Raw genomic sequence first — 12,278 nt, 5'->3', positions numbered from 1 at the left:
GTGTTGAATTTGGGTGAGATCTGGTGACTGTGAAGACCATATCATATGATTCACATAATTTTCATGCTCATGAAACCATTCAGTGCCCTTCCTGTCCTGTGTGGAGGCATTTGTTTGTTCACTCATTTAATCAGGGTTCTCTATTAATTTGTCATCTGCATTTTCAGTGGGAGATGTTGACAGTGGGGTCTGAGGAATATACAATGCAAAAGGGGGCACTTACTCTGGACACCAATGTCACTCTTGAAATTTTAAAATGTCATTTTCCAGCGCTGTGAGCACCACAAATGAAATTCCATTTACCTCTCATGTATTGGGTGGAGGCAAAAATGAATCAGACTGATATCTGGAAACCTAAGTAAGCTATCTGCATGACTAGATACCACCAATGATATGTGATAAAACATATGAACCTGCCCTTTAATGTCACCTTGCATTCAGTAGAAGAAATGAAAATCTCTGCCAGGAGAAATTTAAATGCTCAAAACCATGTGACATTCAGCTTAGTTTAGTTTTTGGCGCTGTGAGATGGGAGACATTACTGTACATAACACATAACCACAAACTGTCAAGGTTGACGCAACAATAATTATTTCCATTGTAAAAATTCAGAAGTCCTGGTGACTAGAATACGTCATACTACCAACAAACCATCAATTATAATTTTGTTATCCTCAATAAAACTACTTGAAAACTCATTTTAAAATGATTTACAAGTTCATGTGTAGAATAATAAACTTACAATTTTGTTTGCTTGTTTCACATAAGCTATAATTTCACCCTTAAAAATTGTAGTGGTAGCCAATTTATTTCTTCCAACTGCTTGCAACACAGAACATAAAAAAACAAGTACCCATATTGTTATTAAAGTTAGTCTGCTGGGCATGAGTTTCTCCAAAATGTACAAAAGTGGTAAAAATATGGGCAGCTGTAAATTTCAGGCTACGTTTGGCAATGTAATAAACAATTAATAGCCGATATGTACAATTTGGGAGTGTAAACCTGATTTACACAGCAGTAAATGGACTGTAACTCTGGATGACACTGGTGCTTTTCTTTAACTCCTGGCTAATATCCAGAAGAGAACAGACCGGAATAAGTAAACAATGTGCTAGAGAACATGCTGCATACTCTACTGTCTTTCTAGGCCTGACCAGAGAGAAAGGCAGGTTAAACAGGAGCACGGGGCTAATGAGGCAGTTCATGGGACACCCCCCTCCTCCCTGCTGTCACACGCACTCACTAATAAGCTCACATGACTCTGTGCCACACTGACATGATTCTGTGACCAGCAAACGGTCAAAATGAAGGTTCGGCATCTCATTAGCACCATATTGAGAGAGACGGAGGGAGGGACGGGCAGGGACAGAGAAGGAGGGGGTTTCTTCCAGCTGTTTTTTCTAATAGCAGACTGGAGAGTAAGTGAGAGGGTGATAGTCTAAGAGGGGCCAGAAGAGCTAAACAGTCTGATAGGGAGGAAGCCAGTGGGTTAAGGGAGCAAGAGATGGGTTTAAAATAAGAGAAGAGAAAGAGGAAGAAGAGTTCACCCTGGAATGACTGTGAACTAGAATATCACAGCTGCAAGGGGAGGAGAGCAAGAAAGGTAAGTTTCGTCCTCTCTGTTTATTTGCCCTGAAGCCAATTAGCTGCGGAGTGATTACCATGCAAATGCTCTGATTTGTTCAACTTTTTTTCCCCCCCCTGCTTGCTTGCATTGTCTCTGTGACTCACGCCCACTTTCAGATCAACAACGTGTGTGTGTAACTTTAAGTGCCAAAGGAAAATTGGGTCAGTGAGAGAGGAGAGAGGGAGAGAAGCATGTGTTAGAGGAGGAAAGGCACACTGGGAGAGGGGGAGACGCACAGAGAAATGGAGAGAAACCCTCAGCAGCCCTTGAGCTACAGTAACAGGTCACTTGAGTAATCACTGGTGATTCAGAGAGAGAAATGTAAGTGCTGGTTTCTCCCAGGCATGACTGCTCTGCTGCCACTTTTGCTTTTTTGACTTGTGGATGGAGTTTTTGTAGCATTAAAATACTTTCATATGAATGCTTCTGTGTGATAAAGTGAGCTATTGAGTCCTGTTTCAAACCTGTTCACGCTCCCCTCTCTTCCTTGCCTCTGCACTGACAAAAACAGAATTAGGATTATGTCAAAAACATGAGTCTTCAGGGGCTTTCTGCAGTGTTTCCACTTGCAGGAGCTCATAACAAGTGAGAAAAATGACAAAAAACATCACAATATGGCACGAGGACCAGCTAGCTGAGGGAAAGAACGTCCTAGATGAGTCTGACTCTCTGTCATGCTCAGTCTTGTGATGAGGTGTGGTTAGTCACTTTCATATTACTCAGCCAGCAATGTGTCAACGTGTTACCCAGACAGAAATAGGTTTGAATGTGACTGCGTCCTTTGCCTGTTTGTGCATGCATCTCCTTCCTTTTGTTCAATTTGCCTTTCCCCTTCAATGTATCTGCCACATTGCTTTACATGCAGTGCAAAAAAAAAAAGTCTGCTATCTGGACAGTTTATTCCTTTTGAATCCTACACCCTCATTTGTTTGCCAGATAAGAAATCTGCTCCTGTTGCGCTTTTGCAGCCATGATCTCTGGAATCAAATGGCAGGAGGAGAGAGAGAGAGTGGGAGACAGTGGGTTCTAATAGGCCTTGTGTTAGTCAGAGTAAAGGGAAAGATGACCTTTCCCTGCTGTTTATTTTGGGAAGGCAACAGGAAGAATGCCAGAGCAGCTGTTCTAATCCTGCTGGCAGATCCCACCCCTGTGAATTCCAGTCTGCCACTGGAACGACACTCCCCTTACTCACGTAGGGGGGCTCGGATGTATCCAAGCACTGTACAGTGTAAATAACAGCTTGTCTAAGTTGTTGGCAATAAGCATAGCAACACACACACTGCTAGGTTTCAGTCTCCAGTTATTTCCTATTAGACCTGCCTGCCATACAGTACAGGGGGAACGGCTCTGCTCATGAGTAAGTCAGCCCACTGTATCTGCACATTACAGTGTAGAGTTCCAACCTGTTGCATGATAATCAGTGTCACCTGTCGCTTGTTGATTGATATGCATGTTAACCAGTCTAGCCACTCTCTTGTATAACACCAACAGCTATCTTTCCCTCTCTAAAACAGACACGTTCCCAATAATGGCGAGCCTCCCCAAAGAGCCACCCGAGGATGCCAAGAAACAGAGCTTCTGGATGGTGAGGATTATATTTATGATGAAATCTAAGAAAACTACAACCCCATGACAACCAGTTAATCCGAAACAGTGTGTGTTTGGGAATGTACAACTCATCCCTGTGTGCTCCAGCGCTGCAGGCCTGTTATTCTTACATATCACCACCATCTTCTCTCCTCCCAGCCGGGGAATTATGTACGCACCGTGCACCGAACTGAGCAGTCCTACCAGGCCTGCAACGACATTGTGGCCTGCTTCATGGAGAGAGCAAAGGTGGAAAAGCAGTACGCCCAGCAGCTAAGCCAGTGGAGCAGCAAGTGGAAGTCTATAGTGGATTCTCGTAAGTATTTGAAGCTGCATGATGGGGAACCATGGTGATGTAAAAACAGAGAAGATGCATTCCCAGGCCTTTTTGATCATCTCAGTTCTCATCAAGTTAAAAATACCTCTTGATTTGTATTAAATGGGTTCATCTGTGCTTGTTTGAAATTTTCCAGTGGACAAATGGAGGTCATTATTTCTTTATTAGTTCTATGACTCACCTCTGTGCCCTGAGTTATTTCATCCCTCCGTCTGTCTTTTTTTTCTCCTTTCCCAGGGCCACTTTATGGCTCCCTCATGAGGGCTTGGCAGTGCTTCTTCACCTCCACGGAGCGTCTGTCGGCCCTCCACTCCTCAATCTCCCAGTCCCTCATCACAGAGGAAGGTGACCGGGTGAAGACCTGGCAGAAGGAGACCTTTCCGAAAAAAATCTTCTGCGGGTTCAAGGAGAGCCACGACAACAGCACAAGTTTTACACGAGCACAGAAACCCTGGTCAAAAAAGCTGATGAAGGTCCACAACACATATGTCATTTAAATGTATCTGTGTGTGTGTTTGTAATGGTAGTTGTAAACAGCAACTGTAGTTTGACAAAAAAAATCTTAATTCAAGGTCTAGCTTTTTTTTAGCTTTCAACTGCATCTCACAGTCTTCAGTGGATGGATTGAAGCTAGTAAGAGGACCTTGAGTTAAAGTGTTTTTTGCTTTTTTTTTGTCAAACTAAGGTACAAGGTCATGAATGATCTTTATAGCTTAGAATTGTTAGTTGTTACAATACGCTTTAATGGAATACTTCAATATTTTGGGAAATACATTTAGTCACTTTCTTGCCATGAGTTAAATAAAAAATCTAATTCTTGGCAAGAAAGCAAATAAGTGTAGTTCCCAAAATGTCAAACAATTTCTTATAGTTATTCATAGCTTACACATGTTTCTGTCTACTCAGAGCACTGCATGTCATTTTTTAAGATGCAGAAAATAGCCAAGAAAAAAAATATGTTAGCAACATGTTAGCAATCAATTCAAACAAACTAAATTGACCAAAAAATTAATTTGGAGTTGGAAATGTGGAAACATTTAAAATAAATTACAATCATGAAAAAAAAACTGAATCAGAAAGAACAAAGAAAGAAAAACAGAATGCATAAAAACAGACCCTGAAAACTTGATTGAATCTTAATTAATTCTCTACAAAATAAAAATACACATATATATATCAACATTTTACATATTTATGACTAAATAATTAACAATCAAAGTTGCTAAATCCTGATTAATGCACAGAAGTTTGTGAAAAATGGCCAAAACTGTTGGCAGATTATTCTGTGTTCTTCCATCACTCAGCATAAGAAGCTGATTGCAAACATTTTCAGGGCTGTTTAGTAGAAACTTAAAAACATGGAACATTAAAAATATCTGGAAAAATTAGAAGAAAAAATGCAAATTAATAAAAAATCAAACTAATCATCAAACAAACAAATGTAAAGTAAATAATGTCTGTGTTTGAATGTGTATTAAACAGCTGGAGAAGGTCCGAGTTGCGTATCACAAGTGCTGTCAGAAGGAGCAAACAGCCATCGACAAAGAGAAACAAGCAAATGAAAACACTGAGATGAGTCCAGAGAAAAAGCAGAAGTTCACGGAGGCGAGAGAGAAGGCCACAGAGGAGAAAGAAAAGGTGAGGAGAGATGATGTTAACACACTGCATCACTTCACTCTCATGCACGTTGAATATGGAATTTAAATTTCCATTTCCTGATTCACGACATGAAGAGTCAGACACGTTGCATTCCAAGACAGTTTTATTGGCCTTATGCATGTGGTGATATTTATCCGCTTGAGGAACTATCGACTCTAAACAACCTTACATTTCTTTTCCAAGCATTTTCCATGTATGGAGATGTGTTATTGTTATGCTGCTCAGTGTTTATGCAGCTCAGCATGGGAACAGTGAAGAGCACCAGATGATTTATACATTTTAGATCCTTTTCCATTAAAGAAACACAGCAGAGATTCTTCCTGATGGGAATGTACTGCAACTTTTCATCATTAAAACGGTTTCTTCTGAGCTGCCTGCAGACTCGAGATCGCTATGAGAAAATGCTGGAGGATGTGACCACCTACACACCTCGCTACATGGAGGAAATGGAAGCCATTTTTGAACAATCACAGGAGGAGGAGAGGAAGAGGATCAGCTTCTTGAAACAGGCCTTCCTCTCCATCCACAGACATCTTGACATCACCAACAACGAGAGGTGAGAAGCCAGGATGAGCAAGCGAGTGTGTGTGAACAGTGTGTATGAATGACTGGGTTAACACAAGTGTTTCTGTGTGGTTTTTGTGTCATTACGAACATGTCTTCGTGTCCCGATGTTAGTGTAAAGGCGGTGTACAGTGAACTCCACCACACTCTGATGTCCATCGATGAGCAGGATGATCTCAAATGGTGGAAGAACAACCGCGGTCCTGGCATGCCCACCAACTGGCCAAAGATTGAGGTACGTTTTTTATTTTATCCATTTAACCTTTATTCAACCAGGGAGCCTTTTGATTTATATTATCATTTTTTTTATAAGGGAGACCAGGTCAAAATGGCAGCATAAAATATGTGTGACATAGTTCATCCAGTGTTTAGTTCAATGTCACATCAAGCTCAGAGGAAATTCTAGAGATACTGAAGATTATCCATCTACATCTTCATGTGTGGATAATTGAGTTATTCAGATTAGTATGTTGATGATTTGAGTCTGGATTTTTTTGGTTCTTCGATGCTGGCTTAAAATTCATCTGGAACAGTTGTCATAGCGACAGGTCCTTAAACTGCTGAAGCACAGGTAGCTGGATCATGACCAAGAAGTTTTAGGGTGAATCCCAAACATGAATAAACTTTCAGATACAAGTGTCTTAAATGTCTCACTTTCTTAGATATTTCTTAGATATAATGAAATAATGGTGAGATCAGATTCTGCACGTTATTGATAAATCATCATGATTGGCTGGTGTAATCATCACAATTTAATTTTTATAATGAAGAGTTACCTACACTACACATGATAAAATATACAACAAAATGAAAGTTTGTACATTAAAAAAGAACCAATCTGAATTTAGTTTGGGATACTCTGAACAAAAAGGCAAAAAAGACCAGTGAAGCCAAGACAAATGGCATTTCATTTGATATTTTAAACACTAAATCTTTTAAAACAATTAACTCACTTAACAAACTCACTTTGGTGAAGCATGTTTCATTTCATAAGGTTTTATTTTCATAGCTGCATCACTGATAGTCTGATCACATTCACTGGTAATATCTAATTGTTTAACAGTGATGAAAGTGTGGAAACAGTAGAAATATTGTGGAGCACAATGTAGAACAAAATAACAGCAGTAACAATGCAGGAGCACACATAAAATTAAACTTATGTCCATGAATCAATTGCTCCAGTGCATGATCTGAGGGTTCCCAACACACCTGCCTCATTTAACAGTAATCACATGATCAGCGCTCAGCCAATCATATGAATGTTGATCATGGTTTCAACTCTCTACTCATTTTGCCTTTGTTATTCAAGATGACTTCGCCCAGGATCAATCCTCAAACTGCCTTCGAAGAACCAAATTAGCTGGATAAGAATTAACAGGATTGTTTTAGTCTGATAACAGCAGGTTATCCTGAATTAGTTGAGCCACATTTGAAGAACAGGGTCCTGGTCTGAAAGCATTTCACAAAAGTAAACAGAATGGCTTTAAAAATAAAAAGTTACATACGAACCGTAGTTTTAGTGAGGTTCAGCCAGTTAACATGTATTAATTACAGTGATGAGTTTGTGTTTCAACATTCAACATAAAACACAGAGAAGAATGACAGACTACAAAGGTCAAGGGTCAAGCCTACAAAGTAATGAGTCTGACATGCATATAGACACGACTATTTTTGCTTCTTAATACAAATAAATAAAAACCTATTTCGGTTTTCTTTACATTTTTTCACTTTTGGTAATTCATTTCCTTCTTAAGTTTTAAGACTGATATTGTCTAAATTTTAAATGTTCATTTTAATTGGCAAAATGATAACTGGTGTGTGTGAAATGCAGTTTGGAGGTCAGTAATAGCGTCATTTCGATAAGGAGCGACTGTTTATATAACTGTGTCATTTGCATGTAAATGAATCTTCGCTGCTGTATGTTGTTTTCTGAATACTGAGGCCAATATAAAGCCTTGTGGTACACCTTTTGTGAAAAAAGTGTCTCTCCAATACATGGAGGAAAAAAAAATTACATGTACTCCCAAGACAACCAAATGAAAACAGACAACATTGTTTTTTGGAAATGATTCACAGACATTTAAGAAAACAAACAACAGTGCTCTTTTGGAGAGGGTATTTTTATGGAAGAAACATCATGAATTAAAGTTGGCAGTGTCTTGGAAGGTCAATGTTACTTTTTTCTTGTGCAAACCTCGTTGTAGCCTTGTTGTTTTAGTGTTGTTCTTGCTTCAGTTAAAGGAATATATCACCCACAGTCTACATCCCATACAAAATGAAAAGGTGATTTTAGAGATTTTCATTTTAGAGATGAAGTGTTTTCACCAGATAGTAACAATTATAGATCTGTGGTAAAGAAAGATTTGCACTAAGCCTCAAAATAATCCTTTACTCTAGTTGTGTGAAGATTTGCTCGATCTTGCAGTACATTTTTATAGCTGTTCTCCTTGGACCAAACTGTTGCTGGTTTTTGAAAACTGAGTTTATATATAGTCAGTGTTTGAAATCTGAACTCTTATCTCTTTCATCAGGAATGGGTCCCGCCAGTAAAAAAGCTAAAAAGAAAGAAGAGAGACCAGAAAGGAAAAGAGAGCCAAAAGTAAGATATCCGCTGTAGTGTTTTGAATATAAAAGGTACATAAAAAAAACAACACAGAGATGACCACAGATTTATGATTGAATGTCTTCTTCTCCTGTTAGTGTGATGATCGGGGGTGTGAAGGTGCGAGCTCTGTACGACTACGTGGGAGAGGAGGGTGATGAGCTGTCCTTTAAAGCAGGTGACACATAACATGTGATGTGATGACACTTGAATATATTGTATTGGACAGAAGTGTTATTGTCAGTGTTAAAGCTCCAGTAGGCAAGATTTATATATAAAAATACAACAATTACATTAATATACACCTGAGTGGAAAGACAGAGCTGCATCCCAATGATGACCAGTAGGCTGGTAAACATAAGTTTAAGGATTCATCTTTACAAATGTTATGGTTTTAGCTCACTGTATGTTAATATTGAAGTTCAATCTAAGTGTGGAAATATATGTTTTACTGATTGGCATTTTTATTTCATGGCCTTCATCATCAGTGAAGTCCAGATAATACAAATTGACAGCACTAAACTGTAGATATGTGTCTATAACTTTATTCATGTCATTCAAAGACAAAAAGTGATCCTTGAAGTCTTGCATGAAGAGAGATATTTTTCCAATCAAAGAGAAATGATTTATTTCATTCTGTATTAAAGAGCATTAGAAACTAAACAGTCTGTATACAAACAGAGAGGTAGCATTTGGAGATTGGTTTACCTTTCACAGCCATCTCATTAGTGTTTTTGGAGCCAGAAAACCCAAAACTAGGCAACTGGGTGACGCTGAAGCCATTAATCACTGAAGGCAATTATTTTTCTCTCTAAAGGCAAAATAATTTTGTAAATATCCTCCAAACAACTAACTATTGAGATCCAAACTCAAACAGAAATGAAAAAAGTTGAAAGATTGCACAGGCGTTGCATTACTTTTAGCATATGCAAATGTTGCAATTATTATTATATTATTAATTATATATAATTATTATCCCTAATGTTGCAGCTGATAAAAGTGAGGCTAATTTTGACAACTTTTTATACTGCTGGGTAACATAACCTAGAATAATACTTCATAATTTATTAGTTGATTACATTTTGTATTCATCATCTGAATCTGCAAAGTAATTAGTAACTAAAGCTGTCATAAATGTAGTGGAGTGAAAAGTATAATATTTTTCTCCAGAATGTAGTGGAGTCAAAGTACACAGTAGCAGAAAATGGAAATACTCAAGTAAAGTACAAGTACCTCAGAATTGTACTTAAGCACAGTACTTGAGTAAATGTACTTAGTTACATTCGACCACTGCCAGCTTCTAGTGGCCTTGAGAGGAACAGCCTCTTAAAGGGAAATTCTGGTATTTTTCAACCTGGACCCTATTTTCCCATCATTTTGGGTCCAAGTGACTGATGTGGACAAAAAGTTTTGGAATTGGTCCAGTATTGAGCGAGAACACTTCAGCTGGCAGCCATGAAATTGGCTGCAGTGTTATCTTTGGGGGCAATTGCGCCCATCAAAGACGTCCACTAAAAGTGCTTGTTTTTACCACTGACAGGCTCAGATTGTTATTATAAGTGTCTTAAAACAAAAGTAAACACAGGAACTAGCTGCCTGTAGTAGCATGACGGCTAACTTTTAAGTTTCCTTATGGTCCTACCGCAGTGAAAGTCAGCCTCATACATGTAAACAAACCGGCTGCATGGATGAATATGTGGATGGTTCAGTTAGTAAGTTTGCATGTGTTTGTTTTTGTCTCAGGCTGTGGTAACTTACTGGAATAAAATGGTTCATGTCTGCAAGTTTCCAAATTGCAAGGATAAAATGACAACATCCACACTGTGCAGTTTTCATGGATTACCTCAGGAGGACAGAGACTCACATACTGTAATTCCTCACACAGTTCCGTGTTGACATCATATTTTTCTTACCATGTGGAGCTGAACATTTAGTCCAGCCAGCCTCGCTTTTTTCTTCCAGTTGATTCTGTGGAGATGAAACAGTCTCCAGGACGACAATGTTGATAAACGCTGTAAATCCATGTGTAATAGTTACCCAGCTGGGATCATACTCTCATCCGTGGATACTTCTAGATTTTCCGAGTCTGGCAGCAACAGGTCCAACTGCAGTTTCCTCCTCTCTCGGCAGGAGAGGAGAGCAGTGTCTGCAGAAACACAAGCAGTTTCTATGAGGTAACCCTTACTGTACGCCAATTTTTTTTTTCCTAGGATGGCAAAGTCATGACCTGCCCTACTCTGCCTCTGACTGGCTAGTACTCATTGCCTTCATTGGATGGGTTGGTTAGGTTTAGGCATGAGGAGTGAGACTGGTTAGGGTTAGTCAGTACTTTACTTTGTCTTTCCTGATGATCCTGTTGCCTTCTGCCTCCATTCTTCGTTTTTTTCTTCTTCCATTTGTTTTAGCTCCTCTCTATGTATTCTGGCTCAAATAAATACAATTGGCCAGTCAAAGTGAAATGACTCATGATCGTCCTCATAATAGTCCACTGGATAATCCGTCATTGCACTTAGTTTTTTTAGTTTCCTTATAGTGCAACTGCACTGAAAGTCAGCCTCATTCATGTAAACAACCCGGCAAGCAAGGATGAATATGTGGGTGGTTCAGTTAATCAGCAAACTGCCCTGGATATAGATCCCTATGCAGTTAGCCATAATGCTGCTACAGGCAGCTAGTTCCTGTGTTTACTTTCGCTGTCAGACACTTATAATGACAATCTGGGCCTATCAGTGGTAAAAACAAGCAATTTTAGTGGATGTACTTTGATGGGTGCTATTCCCCCCAAGGATTACATTGCAGCCCGTTTTACAGCTGTCGCTCTCGCTCAATGCTGGATCAATTCCAAAAATGTTTGTCCCCATCAGTTACTTAGACCCAAAATGATGGGAAATTAGGGTCCAGGTTGAAAATTACTGTAATTTCCCTTTAAGGCACTTTTGCAATGGCTTTTAACTGTATTGTTTTTTGGTTGGAATCTGCACAGTTACAGTATCTGCAGGACTCTTTGAGGTTATTCTAGTGTCAAAGTGTCAAATAATGACTCAGGTGGACAATTTAAAAAGTAAAAAGTCAATTAAAAATGACAACAGTTTGCTTTGTAAGTCTGAGTAACTTTTTATGCTAATGTGTTGAATCACTGAAGCAAGATGTGAGCCTTTAACACATTTTTATGTTCTATAATTAATTATGACTCAGTTTTACTCCTTTTTGTTCCCAGGTGAAGTGTTCCTGAAGGTGGAGGAGGAGGACGACCAGGGTTGGTGTCGAGGAGTCCTGAGCGGAGGGAAGGAGGGCTTCTACCCAGCCAACTACGTTGAAGTTGTCGAGTGACATCACACTGTCCAAAATATTACATCCTAAACCTAAAGAGTTAGTTTTTAAATGTGCAGAAAATAACATTTATCATTTAACGTCTAAGATACTGTCACACTTATTCTGAATTCATGTAAAATATAATTTGTTCCCAGCCTTTTTTGAAATGTTAACATTTTGTTGAGGCCTTAATATTTTAACCGTCTGGTTTGAGTATGTCTGCAATATGAATTAATTTATCAAAGATGAGAATGTACTATTTGTGCCAGAGCTTTATGTGTATATGTGTGAGTATGTATGTGTTTGTTTGCATGTGTGCATGTCAAGACAAAACAAAAGAGAACAAGAGAGGATATTTATTTACTGTCATCTTGTCCAAGTTTAGGTTTATCCAGACACAGGTTTACAATGATGTGTGCACATCCACAAGGTTAATGTTTACTTAATAACTATCATGTAGAGGTAGACAGAAGTTATTCTGACTGAGGGAGTGTATTTTCAAAAAATAAAAGTATGATTGTTTTGCATCTAATCCATTTTGTTGACACATTTTTTTTTTAAGTTTTCATATATTAAGACAAACAACCAAA

The 12,278-nt window shown here is 38.8% G+C and overlaps 1 protein-coding gene across 3 annotated transcripts; it reads left to right on the top strand.

Moving 5' to 3' along the window:
- Positions 1-1,408: 1,408 nt before the first annotated feature.
- Positions 1,409-12,220, top strand: LOC137172371 (protein kinase C and casein kinase substrate in neurons protein 1-like). Of its 3 annotated transcripts, XM_067576764.1 has the most exons (11): positions 1,409-1,603; positions 1,744-1,948; positions 3,142-3,212; positions 3,374-3,530; positions 3,789-4,024; positions 5,034-5,189; positions 5,591-5,766; positions 5,889-6,009; positions 8,306-8,373; positions 8,475-8,554; positions 11,594-12,220. In XM_067576764.1, the coding sequence occupies exons 3-11, from the start codon at positions 3,156-3,158 to the stop codon at positions 11,704-11,706; spliced, it is 1,164 nt and encodes a 387-aa protein (XP_067432865.1). In that variant the 5' UTR covers positions 1,409-1,603; positions 1,744-1,948; positions 3,142-3,155; the 3' UTR covers positions 11,707-12,220. The 3 variants fall into 3 exon arrangements, with proteins under 3 accessions (XP_067432865.1, XP_067432866.1, XP_067432864.1); XM_067576765.1 differs by lacking the exon at positions 1,744-1,948; XM_067576763.1 differs by lacking the exons at positions 1,409-1,603; positions 1,744-1,948 and adding an exon at positions 2,966-2,984.
- Positions 12,221-12,278: the final 58 nt, after the last annotated feature.

The sequence above is a fragment of the Thunnus thynnus genome, chromosome 20 (assembly GCF_963924715.1).
Source record: "Thunnus thynnus chromosome 20, fThuThy2.1, whole genome shotgun sequence".
Classification (NCBI taxonomy): Eukaryota; Metazoa; Chordata; class Actinopteri; order Scombriformes; family Scombridae; genus Thunnus; species Thunnus thynnus.
Note: the sequence above shows the minus strand (reverse complement) of the source record. Positions and strands in the feature narration are given on the sequence as shown.

What these genes read in the sequence shown, in the direction of transcription:
- LOC137172371 (XM_067576763.1), top strand. An exon ending in AGAAACAGAGCTTCTGGATG is followed by an intron (nt 3,213 to 3,373) that starts GTGAGGATTATA and finishes CTCTCCTCCCAG; the next exon opens with CCGGGGAATTATGTACGCAC. An exon ending in AAAGGAAAAGAGAGCCAAAA is followed by an intron (nt 8,374 to 8,474) that starts GTAAGATATCCG and finishes TTCTCCTGTTAG; the next exon opens with TGTGATGATCGGGGGTGTGA.